Source organism: Antennarius striatus, chromosome 3 (genome assembly GCF_040054535.1).
Source record: "Antennarius striatus isolate MH-2024 chromosome 3, ASM4005453v1, whole genome shotgun sequence".
In the NCBI taxonomy this organism is placed as follows: domain Eukaryota; kingdom Metazoa; phylum Chordata; class Actinopteri; order Lophiiformes; family Antennariidae; genus Antennarius; species Antennarius striatus.
The window spans coordinates 1,959,627-1,985,536 of NC_090778.1; the positions used below are offsets into that span (position 1 = coordinate 1,959,627).

Here is a 25,910-nt window from a genome sequence, read left to right on the forward strand (position 1 = left end):
AATAAGTGTGTGTGTGTGTGTGTGTGTGTGTGTGTGTGTGTGTGTGTGTGTGTGTGTGTGTGTGTGTGTGTGTGTGTGTGTGTGTGTGTGTGTGTGTGTGTGTGTGTGTGTGTGTGTGTGTGTGTGTGTGTGTGTGTGTGTGTGGTTACTGCTGGTCAGGGTATGTGGAGCCAATCAGCTGCTCATGCAGATGACGTCACCCCCACCACTTGTCAGCATCAGAGCTGCACACACACCGACAGTAAACACACACACACACACACTCTGGTTCTCGGAGCGGGACAGCAGCCTGTGGCCCGGCAGCAGAAGGACGCGTTCAGGCTTCCACGACACGCAGCTCGCCGAGAACCGTGGACCTCACGGCGCCTTACTTTGTGGACATGGGAGACATGGGGGACCCCCCGAAAAGTAAGAAACTTGTTGGTCTTGGATGCGATTCTGGAACCAAATCATCCCAACTTGACAGTGAAGTGTGTGTTCGGCCTATTAGAGCAAAAAAAACCGTTTAGAATTAGGATAATCAGCGCGTCATCGGAGCTAATTATTATTATCATCATTATTATTTTTATCATTATCATCATCATTATTTCCAGAGAAGCGGTTGGTGTCTCTCTGCGTGGGCTGCGGGAACCAGATCCACGACCAGTACATCCTGCGGGTCTCTCCGGACCTGGAGTGGCACGCAGCCTGTCTCAAATGTGCCGAATGCAGCCAGTACCTGGACGAGTCGTGCACCTGCTTCGTCAGGGACGGGAAGACGTACTGTAAACGGGATTATATCAGGTAGGGCGGCCGACAAGACCCCCCCTTCAGATCCAGGACAAGTTTTTTTGTTTTTTTTGGAGAACCCGCCGAGTGGAATTATGATGGTTTGGTGTGATTGTGGATTGGTGTCAGACAAACTGGAGTTTAACATCCTGATCACAAGGTTCACCTCCACATTACAAATATCAGGATGGGCCTATTTATCCGATTTATTCCGGATCCCGAACCACTTTCATCCAGTCCACATGAGGGATTAATGAGTCCGTGTGGAATAAAACTCCAGCGTCTAACAATGATTATAGATTATAGATGTTTATCATAGTCCCAAATTCACTCTGTGCGTCAACTATTATTGAATAAACCTTCATTTAGTGGCTCAAATATGTAATCATGATGTGGTCTTTACTTTCCACCACAGAGAAAATTGAATAATTATAAATTCCACTTGCTTTGTGTCGATTTTTACTGTAGGGATTAGTGCAGTTAATGAAATGGCTGATGTGTTATAGATCTACAGCAACGACAGTAATAATAATAATAATAATAATAATAATAATAATAGTAATAATAATAATAGTAATAATAATAATAATTAATAATAATGATGATAATAATAATATGCTATTACTGTAATACAATATATATTTAAATTTCAATGTTTTCAAGCATGATAATGCGAGTTTTTTTATTATTATAATTATTTTTTACTATTGTTATTATTAATATTGCTATTATTATTATTACTGTTATTATTATTGTTTCTATTATTATTATTATTATTATTATTATTATTATATTATAATTATTATTTTTATCCGTGTTAATTGAGTCTTGAAGCTGTGCTGTTTGCGCTCGGGCTGACTCCAGTGTGTGTGTGTGTGTGTGTGTGTGTGTGTGTGTGTGTGTGTGTGTGTGTGTGTGTGTGTGTGTGTGTGTGTGTGTGTGTGTGTGTGTGTGTGTCCCGCAGGTTATACGGGATTAAATGCGCTAAATGCAACATCGGCTTCAGTAAGAACGACTTCGTGATGCGGGCCCGGTCTAAGGTCTACCACATCGAGTGTTTCCGGTGCGTGGCCTGCAGCCGGCAGCTCATCCCGGGGGACGAGTTCGCTCTGCGGGAAGACGGACTGTTCTGTCGCGCTGACCACGACGTGGTGGAACGGGCCAGTCTGGCCCCCGGAGACCCCCTCAGCCCGCTGCACCCCGCCCGGCCGCTGCAGATGGCAGGTAAACCCCCCGAGGACGGAGGGTAACGTTACGTTTCTCCGTGCGTTTTTCTGTTTGTCGTGTCTTTCTGCGCGCCTTCAAGGGTTTTGATGGGATTTAAAATGATGGGATCTGTATGTTCATCCCAATGAATCCACTCTGATGCGTCATGACATCGAGACTCCTGGACTTACGCGCAACTCCCGCTTTAATTTACGCGCACCTGACGCGACTCCGACCCCGTCAGGTAGATCTATGGCTGCTGATTTTGTGTAAAACCTGCAGCAGCTCTGAGTTATTTAACCCCCCCCCCCCCCCCCCCCCCAAGTGGCTCCAGGTTGTCATTTTATGCCACTGTTTCTGTTTGGTGGAAGAAAAATTAACCCTGTGAGGCGCGGTGTTGCCCTTTGGGCTGTTCTGACCTTGGATGTGATGGACCGTTACGCGTCACAGCTGAGGGGCCCACAGTGACAGGGGACACTGTAGTGTTTGAGGCCGCTAATGAAGCCCCCCACCCCCCATTTAAAGACTATAGAAAGGTGTCTCTAAATATCACGAGTGGAGCTGCTTTCCCTCATGAATGTCCTCGTCCTCCCGCCCCCCTGCAGCAGAGCCCATCTCGGCCAGGCAGCCCGCCCTGCGCCCCCACGTCCACAAACAGCCGGAGAAGACCACCCGCGTCCGGACGGTGCTGAACGAGAAGCAGCTTCACACACTGCGGACCTGCTACAACGCGAACCCGCGGCCGGACGCGCTGATGAAGGAGCAGCTGGTGGAGATGACCGGCCTGAGTCCGCGCGTCATCCGGGTCTGGTTCCAGAACAAACGCTGCAAGGACAAGAAGAGGAGTCTGCTGATGAAGCAGCTGCAGCAGCAGCAGCCCAACGACAAGACGGTGAGGGGGTGTCGGGTGTGGTGGGGTGGGGGTGGGGGGGCCTCTTCTTCATCACTCCGTCACGGGACAGGAGGACAGACTGCAGCTCCGGCGACCGCGGCTCACATGTTTAACCCCATCCACAGCTGTCACACACACACACACACACACACACACACACACACACACACACACACACACACACACACACACACACACACACACACACACACACACACACTGTAATAACCAGCACACCTCCTCTTCCAGAACATCCAGGGGATGACGGGAACCCCGATGGTTGCCGCCAGCCCGGAGAGACACGACGGCGGCCTGCAGGCCAACCCGGTGGAGGTCCAGAGCTACCAGCCGCCCTGGAAGGTCCTCAGCGACTTCGCGCTGCAGAGCGACATCGACCAGCCGCCCTTCCAACAGCTGGTGGGTTATTTCTCTAATAAATATTCTAATAATTTAAAATTTAATTTGTTTAATTCATGTTTTTATGTTTATTATAGGAACGGTTTATTATCAGTTTGGATTAAATATTTATTTTCTTCTTTTTTTAACGTATTTTCCTTAATTTCCTTCCTCCCCACTGTGTGTATTTGAAACACAGCTGCTCTGAAAACAGTCTTTATACAGGCTGTTCCGTTTTAAACCCGGTGCGTTACGCGCAGAGGACGTGCGTAACGCGTTAATCCACGGTTATAATCAGAATTAGTGTGTTATAACAGTTGGGCCGTTATGTCGCTGCTCATTGATAGAGGAATTCATCCAGATTATTCAGATTAAGAACCAGTGTTCCCATCCCGAAACAATCCATCAGCTCCACGGACTCCACGGTCAGGACCTTCATCATCACGGCTGACGCGCAGCTCCATCCTCTCACACAGATTACGCGCGTAGTGAGTTTTAGGAGGTGGATCTGACCAGCCATCCTGAACGTCACGACCTTGAAAACAGAATAATTCATCTGAACTCTTAATCCACCAGTTTGTAAGAGTTCATTCCGTGAAGGCGCGGCTCTAATCCGGTCTGAACTCCTTCTAGTTGGTTCAGTAGCGCAGGCCAGACACTTCATCCATCTGCATAAAAAAGAAAAAAAAACTTTCTAATTTCACTTGCAAACAGAAAGAGAAACACACAAATGTTTAATTCATACACAACCGATTCATTAATTTCATGATCGCGTCTAAAATTCGGTTTTTAAGTTTTATTTTTCACTCTGACTGAAACAGTCACGCTCATCCTCGTCCCTCCCGTGGAACTGGATTATCTGTTGAACTCCTGGGGACCCCTGAGGACCCCATCCGTTGGATTATTTTATATTAAAAAAAAGACGCACGTCTCCTTGTGGCGCAGATGCCCCCGGTTCCAGCCCCACCCGTGTCTGACCCCAGTTTTGTGCCCCACAGGTCAGTTTCTCGGAGCAGGGACCGGGATCGAATTCAACGGGCAGCGAGGTCGCGTCCATGTCGTCTCAGCTTCCAGACACACCGAACAGCATGGTGTCCAGCCCCATCGAGGCCTGAGCGGGACGGACTACCGTGAACGCAACGCCGGCTGGTCATCCCAACCCCCCCAACCCCAACCCCCCCTTCCTTACTGCACCAAGCAACCCAGGGTTGTATTTTGACACTGTGAAGACAATCATGGGATTTTACGACAGACACCAAGTCGAACGTTCCATCCAGAAAAAAGACAAGACGCGCCGCTGTGCGCGTGGAGGCCGCGGCGCGCTGCGCGTTCACGCCTGGTTCCAGCTGCCAAAAAAACGAGAAGATTTGAAACGTTCACAAACTGGACGCGTAAAAGAGACCAGTCCCAGTCTGTTCTATGGTTTTAAACATCGACTGGTGTTTCTTTTTCTTTCTTTTTTTAATGATCGGCCCCTGAAGCGCATCATCCACCGGCCGTCGGGGATCAGCACTGCTTTCCATTTATTCCACTTTTCCTTCATGGTCCAAGTACTAAAGCATTTTTTTTGCAACAAGGTATACCTCTTCTTTGCCACAGGCTTCGTGGGACATTTGTGTGAGTTAGTGTCCGTCCGAGAATATTTTCTTTTTTTTTTCCCAAAGATGTGTATAATTATTATTATTAATAAGTTAAAAAAAAATAACGTTAGCTCTGGAAACATATGTTTCATTTGTTCCCTTGCAACAAAAATATTTATTATTTATTGTCGACAAACTTGCCACCTTTTGTGTAATTTTCTTATCTGAAGTAAAAAAAAAAAAAAAAAAAAAAGAAGGAGAAACGATTGGAGTTTGTGGATTTTCTCTCGGTTAACTTGAACGTTTTTGGGGTGTGTGAGGCGGTGCTGCTGCTGCGTTTTAAACAAACTCCTATAAGAAAAGAGTCGGATTGTAGGAAAAAAACCTTCTTATGTCCAACTAAACACAAGAATCCGACAGTGAATTTTTTAAATGGATGAATCCGTTTCACTAAATGTGATTATTCAGCTTTAGCCGCCGTCGTTCGTCCGTTTTACGCGCAACAAAGACTTTTTTCCTGTTTGAAGAGAAAAAGATGAGATGACGTCATTTATTCCGTTTCTATGTACAGATAAAAATAGCTATTAAATAATAATAAGCTATAAAATCTATTCAACTATTGACTTTTAAATTCTATTGAATAGTATTAAACTATTAGATAGTTTATTCTAGTAAATTATTATCCCTTAAATACTAGCAACTATTAACTACAGGTTCCTGAATCTTGTTTAAAAATTATCAATTAAATACAATGACTCCCTTTCAATAATTAGTAGGATAACTATTACATATTATTAACCTATTCAAGATATAATATTACCAAAATATTGAGTAATAAAAAAGAATAACTAATTCATACTATTATAATATTTTCTGTTAAACAATGATATAATTAACAGTTAACTGTATTATTTAATTATAAATATTTTAAATGTAAAATAATAAAAGTTGACATAAAGGTAGATAAAATTGTAAAATAGAATATTATTTTATATATATGTATATTCTCGTCTGGCGAAAAAAAGGAGGTAGAAATTTTGCTAAGAATTGATGCATCACCTCATCATTTTCTCATTTTAAGGAATAATGTTCTTTTACAGTCACAGAATCTTGCCTATTTCATTTTTGATAGTTAATTGAAGAAATATCAATTTTCCCCCAACACCTGGTCAGGTAATACGTCAACATGAGCCAAAAATAGTGTTTGAGAGTTTGCTGGTGATTGTGTGTGTGTTGATAGGTTTAACACATCCAGAGGTATAAAGTTCTTGATGCTACTTTAAATCTGACGGCTGGATGATGTCAATACTTTCATTTTCTCCACTTTATTCATTTTAAGTGCAGCTGAGGCCTCGGATTCAAACGTGTTCATGATGTCGTGTTTCTCCTCTGCTTGGTGACTTATTGGAGGTTTATGTTTATCACAGCATCTCACCTGAAGCTACAGGTGAGAATAAGGAGCAGTCAGACCGTCTCCTCTTAATTCACTTCTTTTCTCGTTATAAAGCGTCTCTGTGTGACTTGTTGCTCTGGGGTAGATTATCGATATTCAACCACAAACTGTGTGAAAATGCATTTACGCTTGTAATTACTGATAAATATAAAACAAGCCGCAAACACCACACATTTAACTACAGATGTCAGAATTTATCAATCACCAAACTATAATGCAATCAGACAAACATTACATTGTGAGTGTGGCTGATACTGTTATCACATTATACTGATATTATATTGATCATATCAGGAAAAGATGGTCACTGATTAATTAGTCCACTTCCATGTGAAAACTATTTCAGAAATGAATATTGTTGGACTTTAAGAGAAAGTGGGTGATTTTTACTGTAAATGTGGGATTTCCAGTGGATTTTCTGAGCTGTTATTTTCTGTGTTCTAGTCAGTAATTCCCATTTGAGAAGCTGATTGCTTTATATACAAGACTTGATTTTTACTCAGTCTCATTATTAGTAATACATCCCATCAGCACTGATTACAGCCAAACCAACAAATCGTTCTACCTCCAGGATTTTATAAACGACCTGTTTGTTTCCATATTACGTTAACAGAAAATGAGCATTTGTTCAATAAGCATGTCCATCTGCACCTAAAGCGCCAGAAAACAGGAGAGGAACTTATGAAATAGCCACGGTTATAATATCCTATTTTCACACTGTGTGCAAGTTATTGATGAATGGAAAAACTTTTTCCAATCGTCCAACTGGAGGCCTGAACAAAGTGAAATCACGTCAGTCGGTGGAGAACGGACGAGTCGTGTTCGTTTCCCTCAGTGAGAGAAAGAAAAATGTCATCTGCAAATTTAATGTGTGACCATGAGCGGAGGGACTCAGCAGGGATAACACGCGTGCTTCATTGTGTGACTTACGCAGCAGCCGATTTCATTTCAATGTGGAGTTTTCATTAGTTAATGTGTTTTCAGAGTGCAGGTTGTCAGATCTGTTGGTTCATCCAGTTTCACCAAAGGTCACTTCTGCCATTTTTAGCATCTTTGTGAGGTTTTGTAATTGTTTCATGCTGATTTAAGGAGGAGATGATCAATAAGTGCTGCTAAGCAGTGAATCAGAATACTGCGTGATAAATACGCAGATGACAAATGAGTGTGCACCAAAAAAAAAAAAAAAAAAAAAGTGAACAATCAGTCATGAAGACCTACTGAAGCCTACTAGAGGGGACGAGGAGGAGATGCTAGAAGGAGATGGGAACTACTGTGGATACAGTAGTTCCCATACATACAGTCTGTGTTCTAAACACTGAAGGAACGCTCACACACACACACACACACACACACACACACACACACACACACACACACACACACACACACACACACACACACACACACACACACACACACACACACACCATGTTGTGTGTGTTGTTCTCTTTATATTCCAGCGTGTTTCCTGTCCAGACCTCACGCGGTCGAACGCAGACTCCATCTCCTCTAAGGCAGTGATTAACAGCCTCCATTCTGTTTCCTTCTGTCTGTCGGGTCACCGACTCTCCATCCATCCATTTAAATTTCACCCGCCTATTTATAACGTACCTGAGTCAACCTGCTGACTCAGCATGAAGGCCCATCTGCCCATCGAGGGTCAAAGGTTAAAACCAAGTGAGGGCTTTTGAATGTCCATTCTTTTCTTTTTTTAATCTTTCATTTTATTTAAAAAAAAATATATATATACAGTATATAAAAATAAAATTGACTTGAACCTCCTTTAGTTCTGTTTAGCACAGCAGGGACGCCTCCTAAGTGGCTCTGGTAAAACAAAAGACCAAACCAGCAGGAACGGTTGAACCACACAGTTCGGTATTCCCCACAGGAGCGTTGGTCTCTCCAAATTCTATTTAAAAATGTGGGGAAAAAAATTAAGAATTGAAAAAAAAAAAATGGAATGTGGAATTCCTCTTGACAAATTACAGCTGTGCAGTCAGAACCTGTTCATGGGTTTAAAAGGGCAACACAAACTTACAGAAACCAGGTTACCAGGTTAGTAATCCCTCGTTACTCGCGTTAATGCCTTCCAGGATCACCTGCAAATGACGAAATTCCGCGACAGAGCGACAAACTATTTATTTGATCATTTACAGTAATTTAAACATTTATGAACCCTCCCCATACTGATAATAAACCACCTTCTATCTGTATTACCTTTTCACACACTCTGAAAACACTTAAAGCACTTTTAAGTGTTTCTTTTATGCTCTACATTCCGTGAGTCTCGGATGCTGTCAGCCAATAGAATGCGCGTACGATATCACGTGACTACCTACTAAAAGTCCTCAATGAGGTGAAGTCATACATCTTGAAGCTCAAATAATCAAGGGCTTACTGTAATTATTATCTCCATTTTGCATAATTGTGTGCATAATAATATCGCCTTTATCCAGAAATGATGGCACAGAAATGTATATATTTAGGAGTTAAAAATCGTCATTTTAGTCTGCATCTAAAAACTGAATTAATCTGGATTATATAACTGACTTCATGCCCAGATATGCTGCTCCTGACATTTGCTCCATCTGTCCAGTGAGATTTTAGTGTAAACTAATTATATCACCGTTCAGCCAATCAACTGTCTCTCGTATGATTAGAAGTTATGTCCACTATGTGAAATACTTATATTTCAATATTTATTTACCCAAATGCACAAACCATCAGCAATGGTTGTTGGAGTTTGCTGACTCGGGGAAACGCGGCGCCCTTGCTGGTGCCTCTCTTGTGTGGACGGGGATCTGGGCAGGGTCAGCTAGAGCCAGGACAAAGAGACCTGATAATAGAACCTACAGGTTGGTCTGACTCTGGGGACCAGAGCCAATGGAGAGATGGAACAAAAGCAGCTCTGTACCTCGGTAGGGTGAAGGAAACAATCACAGTGAACCTGGATGGGAAAAGAGAAATGGAACGTACCCTCAGAGATGTGGCACCTTAGTGCAAATTCTCAAACGACACGTATGAACGACATGCTAATGCCCTGTCCATGTTAGTATGACATCAAAAACACGTGTGTGGTCAGTTACCAACACATCGTCTGTGGATTTATTTGGATTTAAAATGTTTTTAAGAGAAGTTCTCTGATAATATTTTAACAATTGAATGGTGTTGTGTTGAATAAGTCCCAGTAAAAGGAAACTTAAAGAACATGAAGGACTGACAGAAAAGATTTGGAGTCACATGACCACAACAGATACAGATACTGGTTTGAAAACCAGCCGGTATCTGGTGTGAGCACCAGGTTGGGGTCAGATATTATAATGAAGCGTGGTGGTGGTGGTGGTGGATCAATGGGCTGGGCATTATGGCACAGGGGGAACTACGTGATATTAGGTGGGTCATCACAATGTTGGACCTGATCAATGTGTTTCTCCAGAGATCAGAAGAGACTGATCACTGCTCCCTCGGCCTCAATGAGATCCTGTAACGTATGCATGCTTAAGATCAGCGAGATGTTTGTGTGTGATGACACCTGATTCCATAAACTCCTGCAGCGTCAGCCCTGATAAATGTAAATCACAAACTGGCATGAAAAAGGCAGGGGAGGACAGACTGAGTACAATAGGAGGTGTAGATAACACCACCCAGATGATAATAATCTGGACACAGAGAACATCCAAGGCAGCATGAAAAGAGAGGAAAAAAGTGAATGACACAATAAAACGAGGAATAAAAGATGTAAATAATGAAATGAAATATTACCCTTGTTGTTAAGACATAATGTTTATTTAGATAAGCTATCCAGTGGTAAATGGGACACGGATGTCTGATGAAAGCTGTCACGTTTGGGTCCATTTTCACATGATACCACATAATCATTCATGAAGCCACCAGAGGCACACACTATGGAGAAGGCAGTGCATTAATCGCTTCAGACAGGACCAGTAGAACCTTGTTGGACTAGTGAAAATCTTTCAATCACTTCTATGGATCTCCATGTGCTAATAAAAGCATTTGTTGATCGCTAATGCTCAGAAAGTAAAGTGAAGGGTTAATCAAATTTTCCACATATATTAGAACGTGCCATTCTCTACAGCCAGAGGAACTATGTGGTTTTCCAAATCACATGTTATATTAATATGTAAATACAGACTGTGAACTTGTAATATTTGTCACCTGGCTATTAGAGTGTCACTCCTTATGGGATTTGGCTTCGACTTCCTGTGAGCGGCCGCGGTGATACTGTCACTAAGAAGTGCAGCAGCGGTGGCTTCTACCAAAAGAATGATTGGAGCTTGACAATTTAACTACACAACCTTTTTTCCAATGCTGTGGTTGTTTCAGTGAAACGAGCGTGTCACCTGTTTGAAACACAAATTCTCAGTTTTGGCTGAAACACACAAAATACTGTCAGAGTTGTACTGGGTCAGTACAAATAAAGTTTGTCTCTCTGTGATTTGATGTCACAGCATCAGTAGAGTTGAAGACACTCAAAGATTACAAAGCATTTAAAACTTTTTTATCTTGACCTACACATTTTTGTACCTCTGGCTTCCTGAAAATGTTGCTTTCAGAGATGTGTACGTAAAAAGGTATAAAAGTAAAAAACTGACCTTGATCAAGTTTTACAAGGTCAAGGTTGTGATCTAATTTTAATCCCCTTGCCTCCCTGAATACAACGCCTTTTGTTTCGTCTTCCTATCTTATCCCATTCCTGATATATGTGCAAAAATATCTCTGACCATAGATCAAAGCAAATGCTCTGACCTACTGTCATTGATCAAAGCACTAGCTTTGATCAATAGTGTTACTCACTCTGGCCTTCTCCCGCCTCTTTCTATCTTATCTGGTCCCTGAGTGCACAAAAGTTGAAATTTGACCTCCACATAATTTTCTCAAGGTCAGGGTCATCGTCTCATTTTCATCCCCACTGGTCGACATCACTGCTACACCAGAGTTTAATTTTCATTCAGTTCTAGATGCTCACTCCTTTCAAAAACATCCTGCCAGATATTAACATGATGTACAGATATTAGCATGTATACAACAGTAGGTCAAGACTGGAGTACTTGGAAAAAAAATTTCTAGACCAGAACATTTCATGTGAATACTGAGTACACTATAGAGTGTTGTATTGCATTGAGTTCAGGATTTTGTGCAGCCCATCAAATTCTTCAACACTAAACTCGCTCTTACGCGTCATTATGGACCTTCATTTCTTCACTGGTCAGAGTCATGTTGGATTAAGAATAAACCTGAGCTCAATCATTTGGATAGCGTGGCAAGTACTACTGGAAATATAATTGTATTTTGATCTCTTTCATATTCAAATAATTTCACCTTGATAGGGGAGAAGGATGGTGGGGTTTTGTTAGCTCTCAGCGTCAAGTGACAAATAACAAACCTGTGATTCAGGGAAGAGGAGGAGGCAGTGACTCCTTTATCAGCAGAAGGAGGAGGAAGCTGCCTAAAGACTGGGGGCAACAGGCAAATGCCTGTATCACAAACTGGAAAGCTTGTGTGGTACTGTAATTTGTAAAGTGCATAACCGATGTTCATGGTAGAGTAAATCTGAAAATCTGTAACTGAACTCGCACACTGGTAGAAAAGCTTGCTGTTACACAGGTTGAGTGCAACCAACCATGCCTGGGACTCCTCTTTGCCCAGACAGAGAGACTGCTAGAAACACAGCTGTCCAGCTGATATCTAATCAATATCTTCTGTCAGTGGTTATGCTGCATAAAAAGTGGATGACAAACAAAACATCCTGGACACGTTGAAACAATGGGTTTGTTCCATCGGCTACACCACTAGTACAATGAATGAAACTGTATGCATCAGTTAAACCTCAAGCACCATGAGGTAACATTCTCTCTCAGTTAGTTACCGCTATAATACAATGAAGTAAGACTTTCACCATCACCACACCTACATTACAGTTAAATATCATCTATGAGCTTATGGGAAAAGAGATCAAGAAGGTGGAGGATTTTAAGTACTTAGGGTCAACAGTCCAGAGCAATGGAGAGTGTGGAAAAGAGGTGAAGAAGCGTGTCCAGGCAGGATGGAACGGGTGGAGGAAAGTGTCAGGTGTGATGTGTGATAGAAGAGTTTCAGCTGAAATGAAAGGAAAGGTGTACAAAACTGTGGTGAGACCAGCGATGTTGTTTGGTCTAGAGACAGTGTCACTGAGGAAAAGACAGGAGACAGAGCTGGAGGTAGCAGAGATGAAGATGCTGAGGTTCTCTCTGGGAGTGACCAGGATGGATAGGATCAGGAATGAGTACATCAGAGGGACATGTTAGAGGTTCTGGAGATAAAGTCAGAGAGGCCAGACTGAGATGGTTTGGACATGTCCAGAGGAGAGATAGTGAATATATTGGTAGAAGGATGCTGAGTTCTGAACTGCCAGGCAGGAGGCCTAGAGGAAGACCAGAGAGGAGGTTTATGGATGTAATGAGGGAGGACATGAAGGTAGTTGGTGTGAGAGAAGAGGATGAGAAGACAGGGTTAGATGGAGGACACTGATTGGCTATGGAGACCCCTGAAGGGAAAAGCCTAAAGGAGATGAAGATCATCTCAGGAACAGGTGACACCCAATGTACAATAAAATACGACTGTAAGCATCAGTTAGGCTTAAATTACAAGGAAGTGGCATTGCTGTCTTTTGTCATGAATAGATATATAAGTCAACCAGCCCACTGTTATAACTGCTTCAATAGCTGCATGTCACAGTGTTTGATAAACAACGCCAACAGTGTCCAAAACCAGCCTTATGGAGAGGACCACCATCTGTACAGAACCCCTTTAGAAGAGACTGTCACATCCGCGCTAGACAGTCTCTGTTTTTGTCCCTTTCTCTCACTTTACTGTGTGTGTTTGGTTCTTTACTGTTTCAACTCAACTTCTCACTTTTTTGTTTAATTTCATCCAAAATGTTGAATTTGTTTGATTCTTTTGAGTCCATACCTTCACGACAGATTTCTCTCCAACGCCCCTACAGGTTTGTAGAAAACCATTGGTGGTGGTGTGATGGACACTGGTGTAGGTAACGGTCCAAAGCTGGTGATGTGACATTGCCACAACCATGATCATCACTTTTAGCAAGCATAGTTGTGGTTTGGTTTGTGTTTGCATCTGTCATCCCTCAGTATCTTTTATCCCTACAATTTTTTGATGTGGTGGCTGACTGGTCTTCCCCCTAGGCTCCCTGGCTGCTGCAGGAGAGACGTCATTGGCCCAGTAACAGAAGATCCATCTGGTCTCTCCCGAATGAGATCCTATTTCTCTTTTTAGAAGGGTGGTCTCTTCCTTCTGGGTTTCTTTTCCCTTAGACTGGCATGGTGCAAAATCTGAGGCATGGGTGTCACCGTTTTGAATGACTCTATTTGTTGTTCCCTTTAAATTAAAACCTGTGCAGTTGTTCAGTTATAAGTTATGGTATTGGTAAACTTGTTCAGCTTATCCTGGACACCCACTGCCACACTCTCATGAAATAACAGAATGGCAGTGGGAGAGGTCCTCCCACAACTTGCCATTGTTGCCTTTCGGGGCGACAACACCTTAATGGATTTTGGGGATTTTTGCCTTGACTTTGAGTTTTATAAAAGATACCATGGGTACAGAGTACCATTGGTAGCATTGAGTTTCCCAAGACAATTGGCCCAGTCCCACTTCTGTCCTTCAGTGAACAAGAACCAGCCAGTTGAAACCAGCCCTCTTTAAACAATCACATCTGCTGAAACAAATCTTATATTCTCTCGGCCACAGGGGAAGAGATAACTTCCATCTTTCTTTCAGAGCTTCTTTGAGCACAACTCTCTGGCTGCTGATTTTACCAGTGGATCGTATTTTTCAGAAGTGCCGTGGGACTCATCAGTCTGTGCTCAATCCACTGCTTCAGGTAGAGACTGTGGTGACTTCATCACCTCCACCAGTGTAGCTTTTTGGTTTTTGCTGTGAGATCTTTCTCTCTGAGTTGGCTCTTCAGCATTGCACCCAGTGCACCTCAACGGTCTCAGAGCCGTCGCTTCTCTTTCCCGTTCAGCCCTTGAGCTCCTCATCGGTCTGATGACCCTTGATCCTGTGTGGATCATCTCTTCTTTTTCCTCTCTGAGTTTCTCTCTCAGACCGGTGTGCGTAACCTACCACTTCCCTGGAGATCACTTCTTTTCCCCAAGCTTTTTGCCCAATATCAACACTCCCCAGTTTCAGCCCAAAACCCCTTTCCTTGGGGTCGTTTCTCACAACCAGCAGAAACCTGTCAGAGATCATTTCTCAAAGACATGTTTGCATGTTCTCCCCGTGTCTGCGTGGGTACTCCGGCTTCCTGCCACCTCCAAAAACATGCGCTTCAGGGTAATTGGCCAGTCCCAAATTGACCGTAGGTATGAGTGTGTACAGGCGTGTTTGTCTGCGTCTCTGTGTCGAAGATGTTCAGTAATCTGGACAATCAGTCACGAGGATGTGATATTTTAACTGGCTGGAGCAACCATCAAGAACCATTAAGAGCCTTCTTTTAAAATCAATCCCAGTTTGGCTTCTGACAAAATCCCAAAACTCCTAAAGAGAAAAAAATTACATTAATGAAGTCCAAATTCTTAAACAAAAAAAAATCCCGTCGGAAAAAATGTGAAGTTTTAAATAAGCAAATGATAAAAAGATCACGATTCACATTAATAATTTAAAATTCAGACATTTAAATTTTATGCAGTTTATATAAATGTATTAAACATCAAACAAAAGTTATGTAAAATTATCTAAACGTGATTTTAAAAATCAAAATCTTCTTCTTCTTAAATGAAAAATACATCAAAATAAAGAAAATATGAAAAAAATCTGAAAATCATCAAATAAAACAGCTGTAACCTCTAGAGATTTTTAGAGCTAGAGAGAGGATTTGAATTTTCACTTCAAATATCCTTTTTCTCCTTTGCAGATGTGAGGTAGACATCCCACAGAGTTTTATTAATCCATATTCAATAATAGACTTTGATCATTCCATTACATAACTGTAGTTTCTTGCTGTTGAATATTTTTCTGTTAGTTTCTAATCTCAGCAGCCCTCTGAAACATTTTATATAAGAAATAGAATTATTCCAGGTGGTCGCAGAGGAAGTGCCGTCCTCTTTTACGCAGAACCAACTGTTTATTTCCTGCCACACCCTTTCCAGAGGCTAGCAGCTCACTGCTATGTTAATATAACATTAACATTTGCTTAAGCTTTAGTTTTAAATCATCATATTTCAAACATTATTTCTCGTACTTTTCTCGTTCTATTCAATTTAATCTCTTTTTCTTTCAGCTTCTCTTCCTTCGCAATGTGCCGAAAATAATATTTGGTAATTACAGAGAAACTCAATAACACTTCATAACTCTTTTCTGAGACATATATAAAACATTCTTTCACTGTTATAACATGATTATTCCCTGATGAGCTCTATAATGCTGCAAAGCTTTAACATTTCTATGATATTTTCGGTTTCTTATGTAAGTTGTACGGAAATGTCTTCCCTTTAACCTCCTTCCAGCTCCTCTCTCTGCTCTTAATTGAAGTGATTTCAACTTTTCTTGACAAACTGTAGATGTTCCAGCTTGTATTCCAGCTCGTCCTCCCCTGACACACAGTCAGCGACGGCTGTTTCATTGGAGGACGTATGGAGGAGGCAGACCGACTGAAGAGTGGAGTGAGAGCAATACGAGAGGGAACCTCACGCCCTGAGGAACGCCCGAGATCCAGCTGTGGAGCCTCACATTGTGAGGTCTGTTGGGGTGATCAATAATCTCGATTAATTGATTTAAAGGTATCCCCACGGAGTATGACTGCTGTTACATCTGTGCCATAAAGAATCAGTCATACTAAAGGTACCATAAAGGAAGGGAAACAATCTTGACTGTTGACTTCTGTAACAAGGCAGTCAGAGACCGCAACATCCCTTGACTCACCCTGACCGACTGCCAGGGTAGGTCAGGGTACCCTCAAAGTAGTATCTGACAAGTGCATAGCTTTGATCTTTCAGGGTAGGTCAAAGTTATGCATTAGCTTTGACCATAGATCAAAGCTAGTGCATTGGTAGATCAAAGCACTAGCTTTGATCTATGGTCTTACACTGGCCTTCTCCCTCGTCTTTGTATCTTATTCGGTTCCTGAGTGTACAAAAGTTTAAATTTGACCTTGACCTAGTTTTCTCAAGGTCAAGGTCATCCTCTCATCTTCGTCCCCTTTGCTGCCGGAGTCATGTGCTTTTAGTTTCATCTTTCTGTCTGAACGGTTGTGAAGATATTTGGTGGACGAACGGACGAACGGACGACATTGACATTACATCACATCACCGCTTTGAAGTGGGATGTAGAGAGAGTAGAGTAAAACTTTATTGATCCCTTAAGGAGGTTCCATCAGGGAAATTAATTACACTATTAATTACATGTAATAAAAATTTATACGAAAAATTAATTACATGTAATAATATTATGTATGATTCTTATTATATACATTTAATAATGTGGCTTAGTGGTGTGGAGATATACCCTTTACAGGCCACCATGTCCTTTTGTCATGTGACTGAGGGCCAGTTCCATTTCAGAAATAACATTCATCACAACATATCATGCAAAAAACAACAACAACAGTTTATACACATTTTTTACTTTTTCATTTATATCTATAAACATTGCTGACCAGTAAACATCAATACTGTATAAGACAACTGTATGCATTACATTATTAACTCTGCTCCACCTGCTTGCCCTCCTGTCTATTTCCTTAGAATGCTGATAATGCAGCGGTCCAGCCGTATAAAAAGCCGCGGTAACCAGAGCCTCTTCATGTGAATGTGTCTGTTCCACAGCGATAGCATCTCAGAAACCAAGGCAACACAAATCTAGTGCCATCTGCTGAAACGCCTCCGGCGTCCTCTCCACCCGTTCTCACTCATATGTCTATTTCAAACTGTTAGAATTTGTTCTGCTATTTTTAGCAGAAAACATGTATAATGAAACAACATATAATGAAACTTGAAATCTCACCTGTTGATCATACCAACCTTGTTTCTCAGAGACACACGACATGGATGTGTCATTCTATTTCTCAGATGTATCACTAGTTTATGAAGACCACACCTGTAGGGAAATGTTAGTGCACGCATAATGCTGAATTATAAAATGTGGCTGAACATTAACTGAATTTATAAAACTCTGAATAAAATAATAATTGCACAAATGCCTGGACTCATGAAGTGAAGGGGAAAAGCAGCCTGTATATGTATTATGTTTAGGGTTGGGGGCAGGTCTAATTTGTATAATCTTGGGTTCTGGGATTATATTGTCTCACCCTTATGAGTGATGTTCACAGGGACTCCACAGTGTTGGTGCATCCCTAACTTCCAATGTTTTGCGTTTGAAATGATGCTATTTGTTCACTTAAATGTGCAACCTTTATCTGGTTTCCTTTAAGTGTTGTAGCTCGTCACCTAGGTGACATCTTGTACTTTCTATACTTCATAATGAAATAAATACATTTTTATGTGCTATTCCCTGGAGGCATGTGTTTTTCAGTTCTGGAGTTTAACATTCCTAGACTTTGATCTATCACTCATACAGCCAGGAGAAACAAGCTCTGAAAATAAATGATTCTTTTATGATTTAGATTGCTGAATGAAAACTTTAATACATGTACTATACTAATGATGTATAAACACACTCATGTTTTCAGCATTTTGTGTACCATAAAGTCTGCATGTTCTGAAAAAAAGTTTACTCAAATTACAAGACATTGAAAAATTAGCTCAGAATTTTAAAATGTCTATTTTTTTTTCTAAATCATTCACGTGCTCTTCTTTTTAAAAATAAATGCCAACAATATGATATCAGAGGTTACAGCAAGCTGTATGCACTGCAGGAATCGGTAACTGCAGACATGAGCGTGTGTGTTGTTGTGTTGGTTTCATCTCCATCGTCTGATTCAGCCGAAGAGGAATCAGCGATTCAGTCTCACAACATAAATTTGCAAAACAAAACAGACTGGCGGTGCTAGAAAAACCAATCAGGTGTGACTTTCCAGCACTCCAAGTGATGCTGTGTGTGCTAACCTTCATCCTGTGCGACTATCACTGCCTCACTCCGGGTGAAAACAATAATGCACTTGGCTTTAAAGCACTCAGACAGCACAACACCTGAGGGTTTTGACCTTCCTTGTTTTGATAGGCTGGATTTCTGTGCTCCGGGTCACCAATGAAATTGGCACAACAACAATGGAAACCAAAACAAGCTTGACTGGAAAATTGTTGAAAAGCCTCTTACCTGGTATGCATATCACACCGGGAAATTGATGCTGGCCTCCATCATTTTAAGTGACACTGGATGGTTCGTGTCACACGACGTTGTTTTTTCCACACCATTGTCATTATTCACTATGATTTCACTTTGTTTTTTATTGGACATTACATAAAAAATATAAAAAACTATGTTTTTATTTTGAGAACTAATGTTATTTTTATTTTTATTATATTAATTATTTTTATTTATTATTTTTATTATTTATTATATATTATTTTAATTTTAATTTTAATTTTAATTTTAATTTTAATTTTAATTTATAATTTTAATTTTAATTTATAATTGTTATTTTTATTTTTATTTATTATTAATTAATTATTTTTATTTATTTTATTTAACTAATTTAATTTTTATTTTGAGAGCTAATTTATTTGAGAACTAATTATAGTGTCACATACCTCAGTGTGTTCTATATTTTAACAACTATTTGAAAATGTAAATCCATCCCGTCTTTCCATAATGTTGATATGGTTGCTCCAATTGTAGCTATTAAAACAAATAGTCATGATTCATTCATGATTTAACCATATACTGATATTTAAGTATATTTAATGAACACCTTATCTGAGTTTGTGTACATTTTTTATGAGGCTTCCTTTGCTTCCTGTCATCCAGGAAATGATTTATAATATTTTGTGACTTCTGTTGTGTGATTTCATAAACACAGCAACAGAAATAGGCACAGTTTAAAAATGAGCAATAAAGTTATTAATTAAAAAAAGACACAGTCAACAGAAATTTGACATTAACATTAAAAAAAATAGCTACATATGCATGCATGTGCTGTCTCTCTTAGCCTTTGCACCCCCACGCCCCCCCCAGCACACCAATGTATACAATCAGTTTGACTTTCATTTACTTTAGTCTTTATTCCTTAGTAATTTATTTTAGTTTGCTTTACTTTTTTTTCCAGTTTCAAAACTATGAATAAAAATATCAATTTTAACTTCTTAATGTAAATAATGTTGAAGACTTGCAAAAACTATTTAAAAAATTCAAGGCCTAAAATTCACATTATTACCTTATAGACTTGTTAAGCCCTACTGTAACCAAATTTGTGAATATAAATCAAACGTTTATGTGTTATTTTAAAAAAAAATTTTTTTACAGTTAATCATAAAGTTTTCTTTTAATTACCAAAACCTTCTGACAAAGATCTTCCATGGTCAGAACAACTGAAGTGGTGCATCAATGACAGAATAGTGACAAGTTAAGACTTTTGACAGTGCTTTTAGAGAAGCAGTGCTTTACATTATACTCCACACTATCAGGAACGGCTCTCAATGAAGGACCTCATTGGATGATTGCAGGGATGAGGCCAAGGCTCTCTGAGAGCCACTTCCCTCCAGCTCTTGAGTTGGATGCAAGCTTTAGCTCTTGAGAGATGAATGGGACCCTCAACTAGTGGATCCATAATGAGTCATTTGCAGCCATGACAACTGGAGTCTTCAGAGGTCAGAGGTGGAAAAAAACTGAATGCATGTGGAAAAAAAAAGTGCATGCACGTGTATATATATTATATATATTATATTTACATGTATATGTACTTTTTTTACATATACATATATTTTTTACATATATTCACTGTTTCCACCTCTGACTATATATATATATATATATATATATATATATATATATATATATATATAGAGAGAGAGAGAGAGAGAGAGAGAGAGAGAGAGAGAGAGAGAGAGAGAGAGAAATATAGATATCTATATCTATAGATAGATAGATACATACATAGATAGATAGATGTGTGTGTGTGTCTGTGTGTGTGTGTGCGTGTGTGTGTGTGTGTGTGTGTGTGTGTGTGTGTGTGTTTGAAAAAGCTAGGTATATGGGATGTGAAAATAAATAAAATAAATAAAAAATAGATATTCACACAGTGGTGTTTTTTGAATTATTTCTGAAGCGAGTTACTTTTTGAATTCTTTTGTCTATCTGGTGATTTTCCGTCTTGAAGCAGCGAGGACAACAAACGTGTCTCTGCTGTCTCTCCGTTATGGGCTCGCCCCCGGTGACTGCGACTGAAGGTGGTGGGGGGTTGCCTATTGCAGTTTGTCAAAGGCCCACTGGCCTTGTCCATTTTGACATTCACATGGGAGCAGTAATGATCCTAAAAGCTGCAATTAAGCTGACTGTTGCGTTTCGGGGAAGCGCCTGGTGACAGAACTGTGCTACACCCATTATTCCCAGTGGGAACACGATCTAAAGAACAGCGTTTCTCTCCTGCTTTCTTATTTCAGAGCTCCTATAAGTTATTTATCCTGCATAATATTATCTGATGACACACACTTCTTTCCACACGGTGTGAAAAAATACTACATTTTCATTCTTTAAAAGGGCAACTGTGACTATAGTGGTAAGAGCATCGTCCTCTTATTCAGGTGCAGACACGGTTCCCCCAGTCTACTGGCTGCTTATCGCTCAGTAATACTTAACCCCAACTTGCTCCCTGGGGGCAATAAGGGTTGCTCACTGCTTTTCAGGGATGGGTCAAAAGCAGAGAACAATTTTTTTTTACCATGTACAATTTTATATGAAATAAGAGCATAATTGTTTTGCATCAAGTGGATTATTGAAGATTACACTTTAGGGTGACTTTCTGTGTTGTATGTTTTAATATGATGGAGAAGCTCATTTTTTTTCTCAGTAAATCATAATGTATAGCTGAATATGATTGTCTAAATAGGTCAAAAGTGTGCTTTGACCAAAACTACATTTCCCACAATGCAGTAATTCAACCCATTTTAACTCTTGTATACTTTGGGGTAAAAAGGAGAAATACTGCGTCCTTTTAGGCTGGTTATTAACTTTGATACATCCTTCGTAGGAATTGTAATGTCAATGTTAATTACTACTTAATAAATGACTAATTACTAATAAACCCGTTTGTTTATTCTTTGATTAGATTCCTTTTTTATTATTTACATCAGGCAGTATGTGTGTGTGTGTGTGTGTGTGTGTGTGTGTGTGTGTGTGTGTGTGTGTGTGTGTGTGTGTGTGTGTGTGTGTGTGCATGCATACACTGTATTTATGCACATATTTGTTGGTTTGTTTACATACCAGAGTAAAGATGGCCGAATCCATCAGTAACCTCGTGCCTTTTTGTAGGATTAAGTGGTTATTGATGAATACATGAGACAGAGGAGGTCACTTGTATCCATAACACACATTAGTGATTGATTGTGTTGTCGTCTTGTATGAACACAAACGATCTATGAACAATAATCACTCGTATCGTTCACCTTAATCAAGTAATTCAGAGTTCATCTTCAAATTCTTGCTTGCACCCCTTCATATTTATATAGATCCCTGTTAGAACGCTGAACTGTTAGGAACCAAACAGGAACACCTGAGGCTCACTGATTGGTTACTGGCTGCATTTTAGCACAACAATAATCACGCATGGCATGTCTGGGAATAGTACGGCCACCTTTCCTGCCTTTTTCCCCCAGTGAAAAGGCAGGAAAATGAGATGTACAGTAAAACATCAGATGGGCACATCTATCACAAGCCCTTGGCAAACACAGACAAAAAGGGGGAAAATCATTTTAATTAGCTGAGTGAATGTGATTTGCTGAATGTGAGGGAGCCGGGCTCTCTGCTCCGCACATTAAAATTGGTCTAATTTTCTTTGTAGAAAAAAGTCCCATATGAGCAGCCCTGGCCGCAGTCAATCATGTTAAAAGCTATGGGTACTTAATTTGATTTACCAATATAAAATGCAAATGAGGTGATCAAGTGGAGTGGAAGGCAGGAGTAGGAGGCTCTTTTAAGCCATCAAGTTAAATGGGAACCGACATTCGACTGGCAACGTAAAGAATGGTTTAGCATATTTGTTTGATTAGTGCTAGGAAAATTTAATTAGCATGGCTAATTGTTCAACAAAATTCCTTCCAGAAAATAATACAGGATATATTTTTAAAATACGATACCAACACCCTGCAATCTTTATGCTCAGTCAACCCACATATGTTGCATTTTCAGTCCAAACCGGCGCCTTTCTGCTACGTGAAAAGCTTAATTAAATAAGTGGAAGATGGCACAACAGTCCCTTACAATGCCGAATGAGATAATACCTGTAATTAGGCCTGCACAAGCCTGGCCATATGCCTCTGCACAGCACTTAGGCAGGACTAGGCTGCGACTGCAAGAACAAATCAAATAGCTGCAGACATCGCTCACCAGACCCAGCCTGCTTGTGTTCAGGCTCACCAGCGACGCACCATTACTTTCAGTAAATCTTAACTGCAGCCAAAAAGAAATATTGGTGATGTAAGGAAAACTTGGCAACATTCTGTCTAAGAGTGTTTTTATAATGTGGACATGTTAGCAGTTATTAGACGGCAGCAGCAGAACGAAGCGTCTCTCCGCAGATTGAAACGGTTTGAATCTGTTGCCTGGAGACCGAGTCGGAGAGTGAAGGCGGTGTGAAGCCACACGGAGGCTTATTACCGCTGACATTTGGTATTATCATTCAGTCTCATTGTTTTCCTGCAGCATTTCCCCAGTCCTCCGTGATTATTATGGGATCACAAAGACGACTGGTCCACAGCATCGAAACGTGAATGTAAGAGAAAAGGGTTAGTCCGACTGTATGGAGGCTGTTTACTGAAAGACAGGTGGAAGTTTGTTCCGTCAAATCGGAGATTTGGCTGCAGCATTAAAAAAAAAAATCACATGAAATTACGTCAACCTCAAGGCCCGGGGGCCAAATGTGGCCCTCCACATCATTTAATGTGGCCCCCGAGAGCATGAAAGGTCAGAGTGTCTAAAAATAAATAGTTCAAAAGTGTGTTTTGACCAAAACTACATTTCCCACAATGCAGTAGTTCAGCCCATTTTAACTGACTAAACGTTGTGAACAAAGTTAACGTCCTAACTTGTGTCTGATGTTATTTCTCTTTATTGATTGATAGTTTGATCCTTGATTGATGGAGTTCTGTGGGTTTAATAACCTGACAAATGAAAAGGATTTATGTTAGAACAGAGAAACAAACAAACATGTTTTTTTTCTGTCTAACTGTAATGTTTGGAATTAGAATAAGCCATAAATTCAGTTATTTAACATTAAGCAGTATGTATTGCAAAATTGACCTATTTCATATATCAGTGATGTTGGTTAGTGTGTTAATCAGTTTAAAGAGAAAAACGTATAATGAGGAATACTAAAGGCAGGGTTCCAACTAAATGTATTGATTGTTTTCTGACAAATAAAATATCTTGCAGAGTTTTTTTTTTTAGAATGTTTTCTAGTGAATCGGAAAAGTGAATATATAGTCAGCTTTAGACAGAAAAAGGACAGAAACATAGCACAGCTAAAGCCATTATTTTATGTGAATTTTCTCTAGCTGCTGCCAGCAGTTGATACCATCAGAAAGTTGACAGATGTCCTGATAATTACAAGCTGATTGCTTTTAAATGAAGATGTGCTGGGGTTTGGAATCATCAGTTTCAAGTAGTTTACTCCAAAAACAACACTAACAATGTCATTATCTAAGCTCAAGCATTATTAGTGACACAGCAACACAAGCGCCCATTTAGTTCATTCACAGTGGACCGTTGATGCACTTCTACACGGTTCATCATAACAGTGAATGTGAACTGTTGTGGCGCCTGTAAACAGCTGGGTCAATGATGTTTGCCTTTTTTCATGGTGCTTCTGGGATGGTGTGTTTGTAGTTTTCACCACGTGACTCAGATAACACACACATTCAGATAACAGGCTGGCATTTTTACACACAATCAGTAATTTTCTGAGATTGAAATTTTTTGTTACAGACAAATCTTTATAGACCTGAGTGCAAGCAAGTCTCATTAATTCATTTTGGGATGGTTGACATTGGCTGTCATTGGGTTCCATTGGTTTCCAACAGTTGGTCGACCACACTGGGCCGGTGGTGGAGATATCCAGGCTGTTGGAACCACACTCCAGTACACCAGGGCAACTCTAAAGGTGATAGACCAGTGGACACAAGCCTCCTTTTAGATTCCAGTCCTGGAGGTTCACATAAATCCTCAGTTGGGAGAGCTGGACGGACCTCTCCTAAAAGATTGTACAATACTGAGTCTGCAGACAGTGAACAAGAAAGACCTTTACAAAAAGTGTGTAAAAGCGACCAACAAGGAGGGACTGTGTGACAAAGAGCCCGATAACATGGACCGGCAGGCTGAGGAGAGATGGGCCGGTCCCACAGTGGAGGTTTTACACAAAGCTCCCCTTACAAACAGAACAGCCAACCTCCAGTGGAGGGTTTCCTCTGGTGCCCCTGGTGGTCTAGTCTCTGTTATTTACCCCCGTTGTGTCAAACTGATGCTCCTCCTGTCTCCTTCGTGCATGTCAGACACTCACAGTGCTCTTCACTTTTTTTAATGAATGTTTTAATTTGTTCAGTGAAACTTTTAGTGTCAGAAATTATATTTATGGTGCAGAAGATTAAAATGGAAATGAAAAAAAAAACTGGCAGGTTTTAACGTTTATTTCTGGTGAGGATAAAAAGAAATACATTTGAGGATAAGGCAGGTGGAGAGTCTTCTGCCTTTGATTCCTCCTTTGTTCTATTCATCATTCTAAACTCTAAAAGGGCAACATCGTCTGCATACGGCTTATGGAGCTCTATACTAAACACAAAATGATGAACTGTTATTGTTCCCTGGATCTTGCTGTATTATACTAATCATGTTGTCCTACAGTAGAATACAGAAATTAAAGAATGTCAGCTTCTTCTGAAGGACTCTAAAATGTATGATTCTTCATGATTCAAGATTAATTCTTTATATTATCTGTATAATCAGGATTGAGGTAGAACAGCATTTTTTAAATTTATATACCTGATTAGAAAGTGACCATTTGGATAATAGAGTGTCTTTAATGTCATCATACTGTACACAAGTGTACAATGAAATTCTTTAAAAATTAATTTAATTAATTTGATTTTAGTTGGAAATGGGTTGAAATCGAAAATTTCTTTTCATTTAGATTGCTGAGTCAGGTGTTTAGAGCTCAAAAGTTGTGTGAAAGTTTTCTCTTGTCAAACTACAACTCAGTTTGAGGGGATCATCTTCTTTAATGGGCCTCATTTTCAGGGTTTTTGAACTCTTTTCATTCCAAGAACTTAGATTTATGATAAAAGTTCAACTAAAATTCAAACTGGGGCGAGGCTTTAAATCGCTCTGAACTACCTGCTTTACACTCCTCTTTGAATGTCATGGTGCTCACGTTTGCTCTGCACTGAGATGTTATCCATCATGGCTTCTCCAACTACTACTACCACTGTTA

The 25,910-nt window shown here is 40.3% G+C and overlaps 1 protein-coding gene across 3 annotated transcripts; it reads left to right on the plus strand.

Annotated features, from left to right (window-relative positions):
- Positions 1 to 269: 269 nt before the first annotated feature.
- On the plus strand, positions 270 to 17,698 carry isl1a (ISL LIM homeobox 1a). Of its 3 annotated transcripts, none has more exons than XR_011035041.1 (8): positions 270 to 408; positions 594 to 783; positions 1,733 to 1,992; positions 2,580 to 2,866; positions 3,116 to 3,283; positions 4,261 to 4,879; positions 15,880 to 16,056; positions 17,062 to 17,698. XR_011035041.1 is itself a non-coding variant. In XM_068311184.1 (6 exons), exons 1-6 carry the CDS (start codon positions 381 to 383, stop codon positions 4,375 to 4,377), a joined length of 1,050 nt encoding a protein of 349 aa, XP_068167285.1. In that variant the 5' UTR covers positions 270 to 380; the 3' UTR covers positions 4,378 to 5,316. The 3 variants fall into 3 exon arrangements, 1 of the variants encoding a protein (XP_068167285.1); XR_011035042.1 differs by having other exon boundaries at positions 2,583 to 2,866; XM_068311184.1 differs by lacking the exons at positions 15,880 to 16,056; positions 17,062 to 17,698 and having other exon boundaries at positions 4,261 to 5,316.
- The last annotated feature ends 8,212 nt before the right edge of the window (positions 17,699 to 25,910 follow it).

Coding starts and splice junctions, on each gene's coding strand:
- isl1a (XM_068311184.1), top strand. CDS start 381: ATGGGAGACATGGGGGACCCCCCGAAAA. Junction 1,993..2,579: donor CCGGCCGCTGCAGATGGCAG/GTAAACCCCCCG, acceptor GCCCCCCTGCAG/CAGAGCCCATCTCGGCCAGG. Junction 3,284..4,260: donor AGCCGCCCTTCCAACAGCTG/GTGGGTTATTTC, acceptor TGTGCCCCACAG/GTCAGTTTCTCGGAGCAGGG.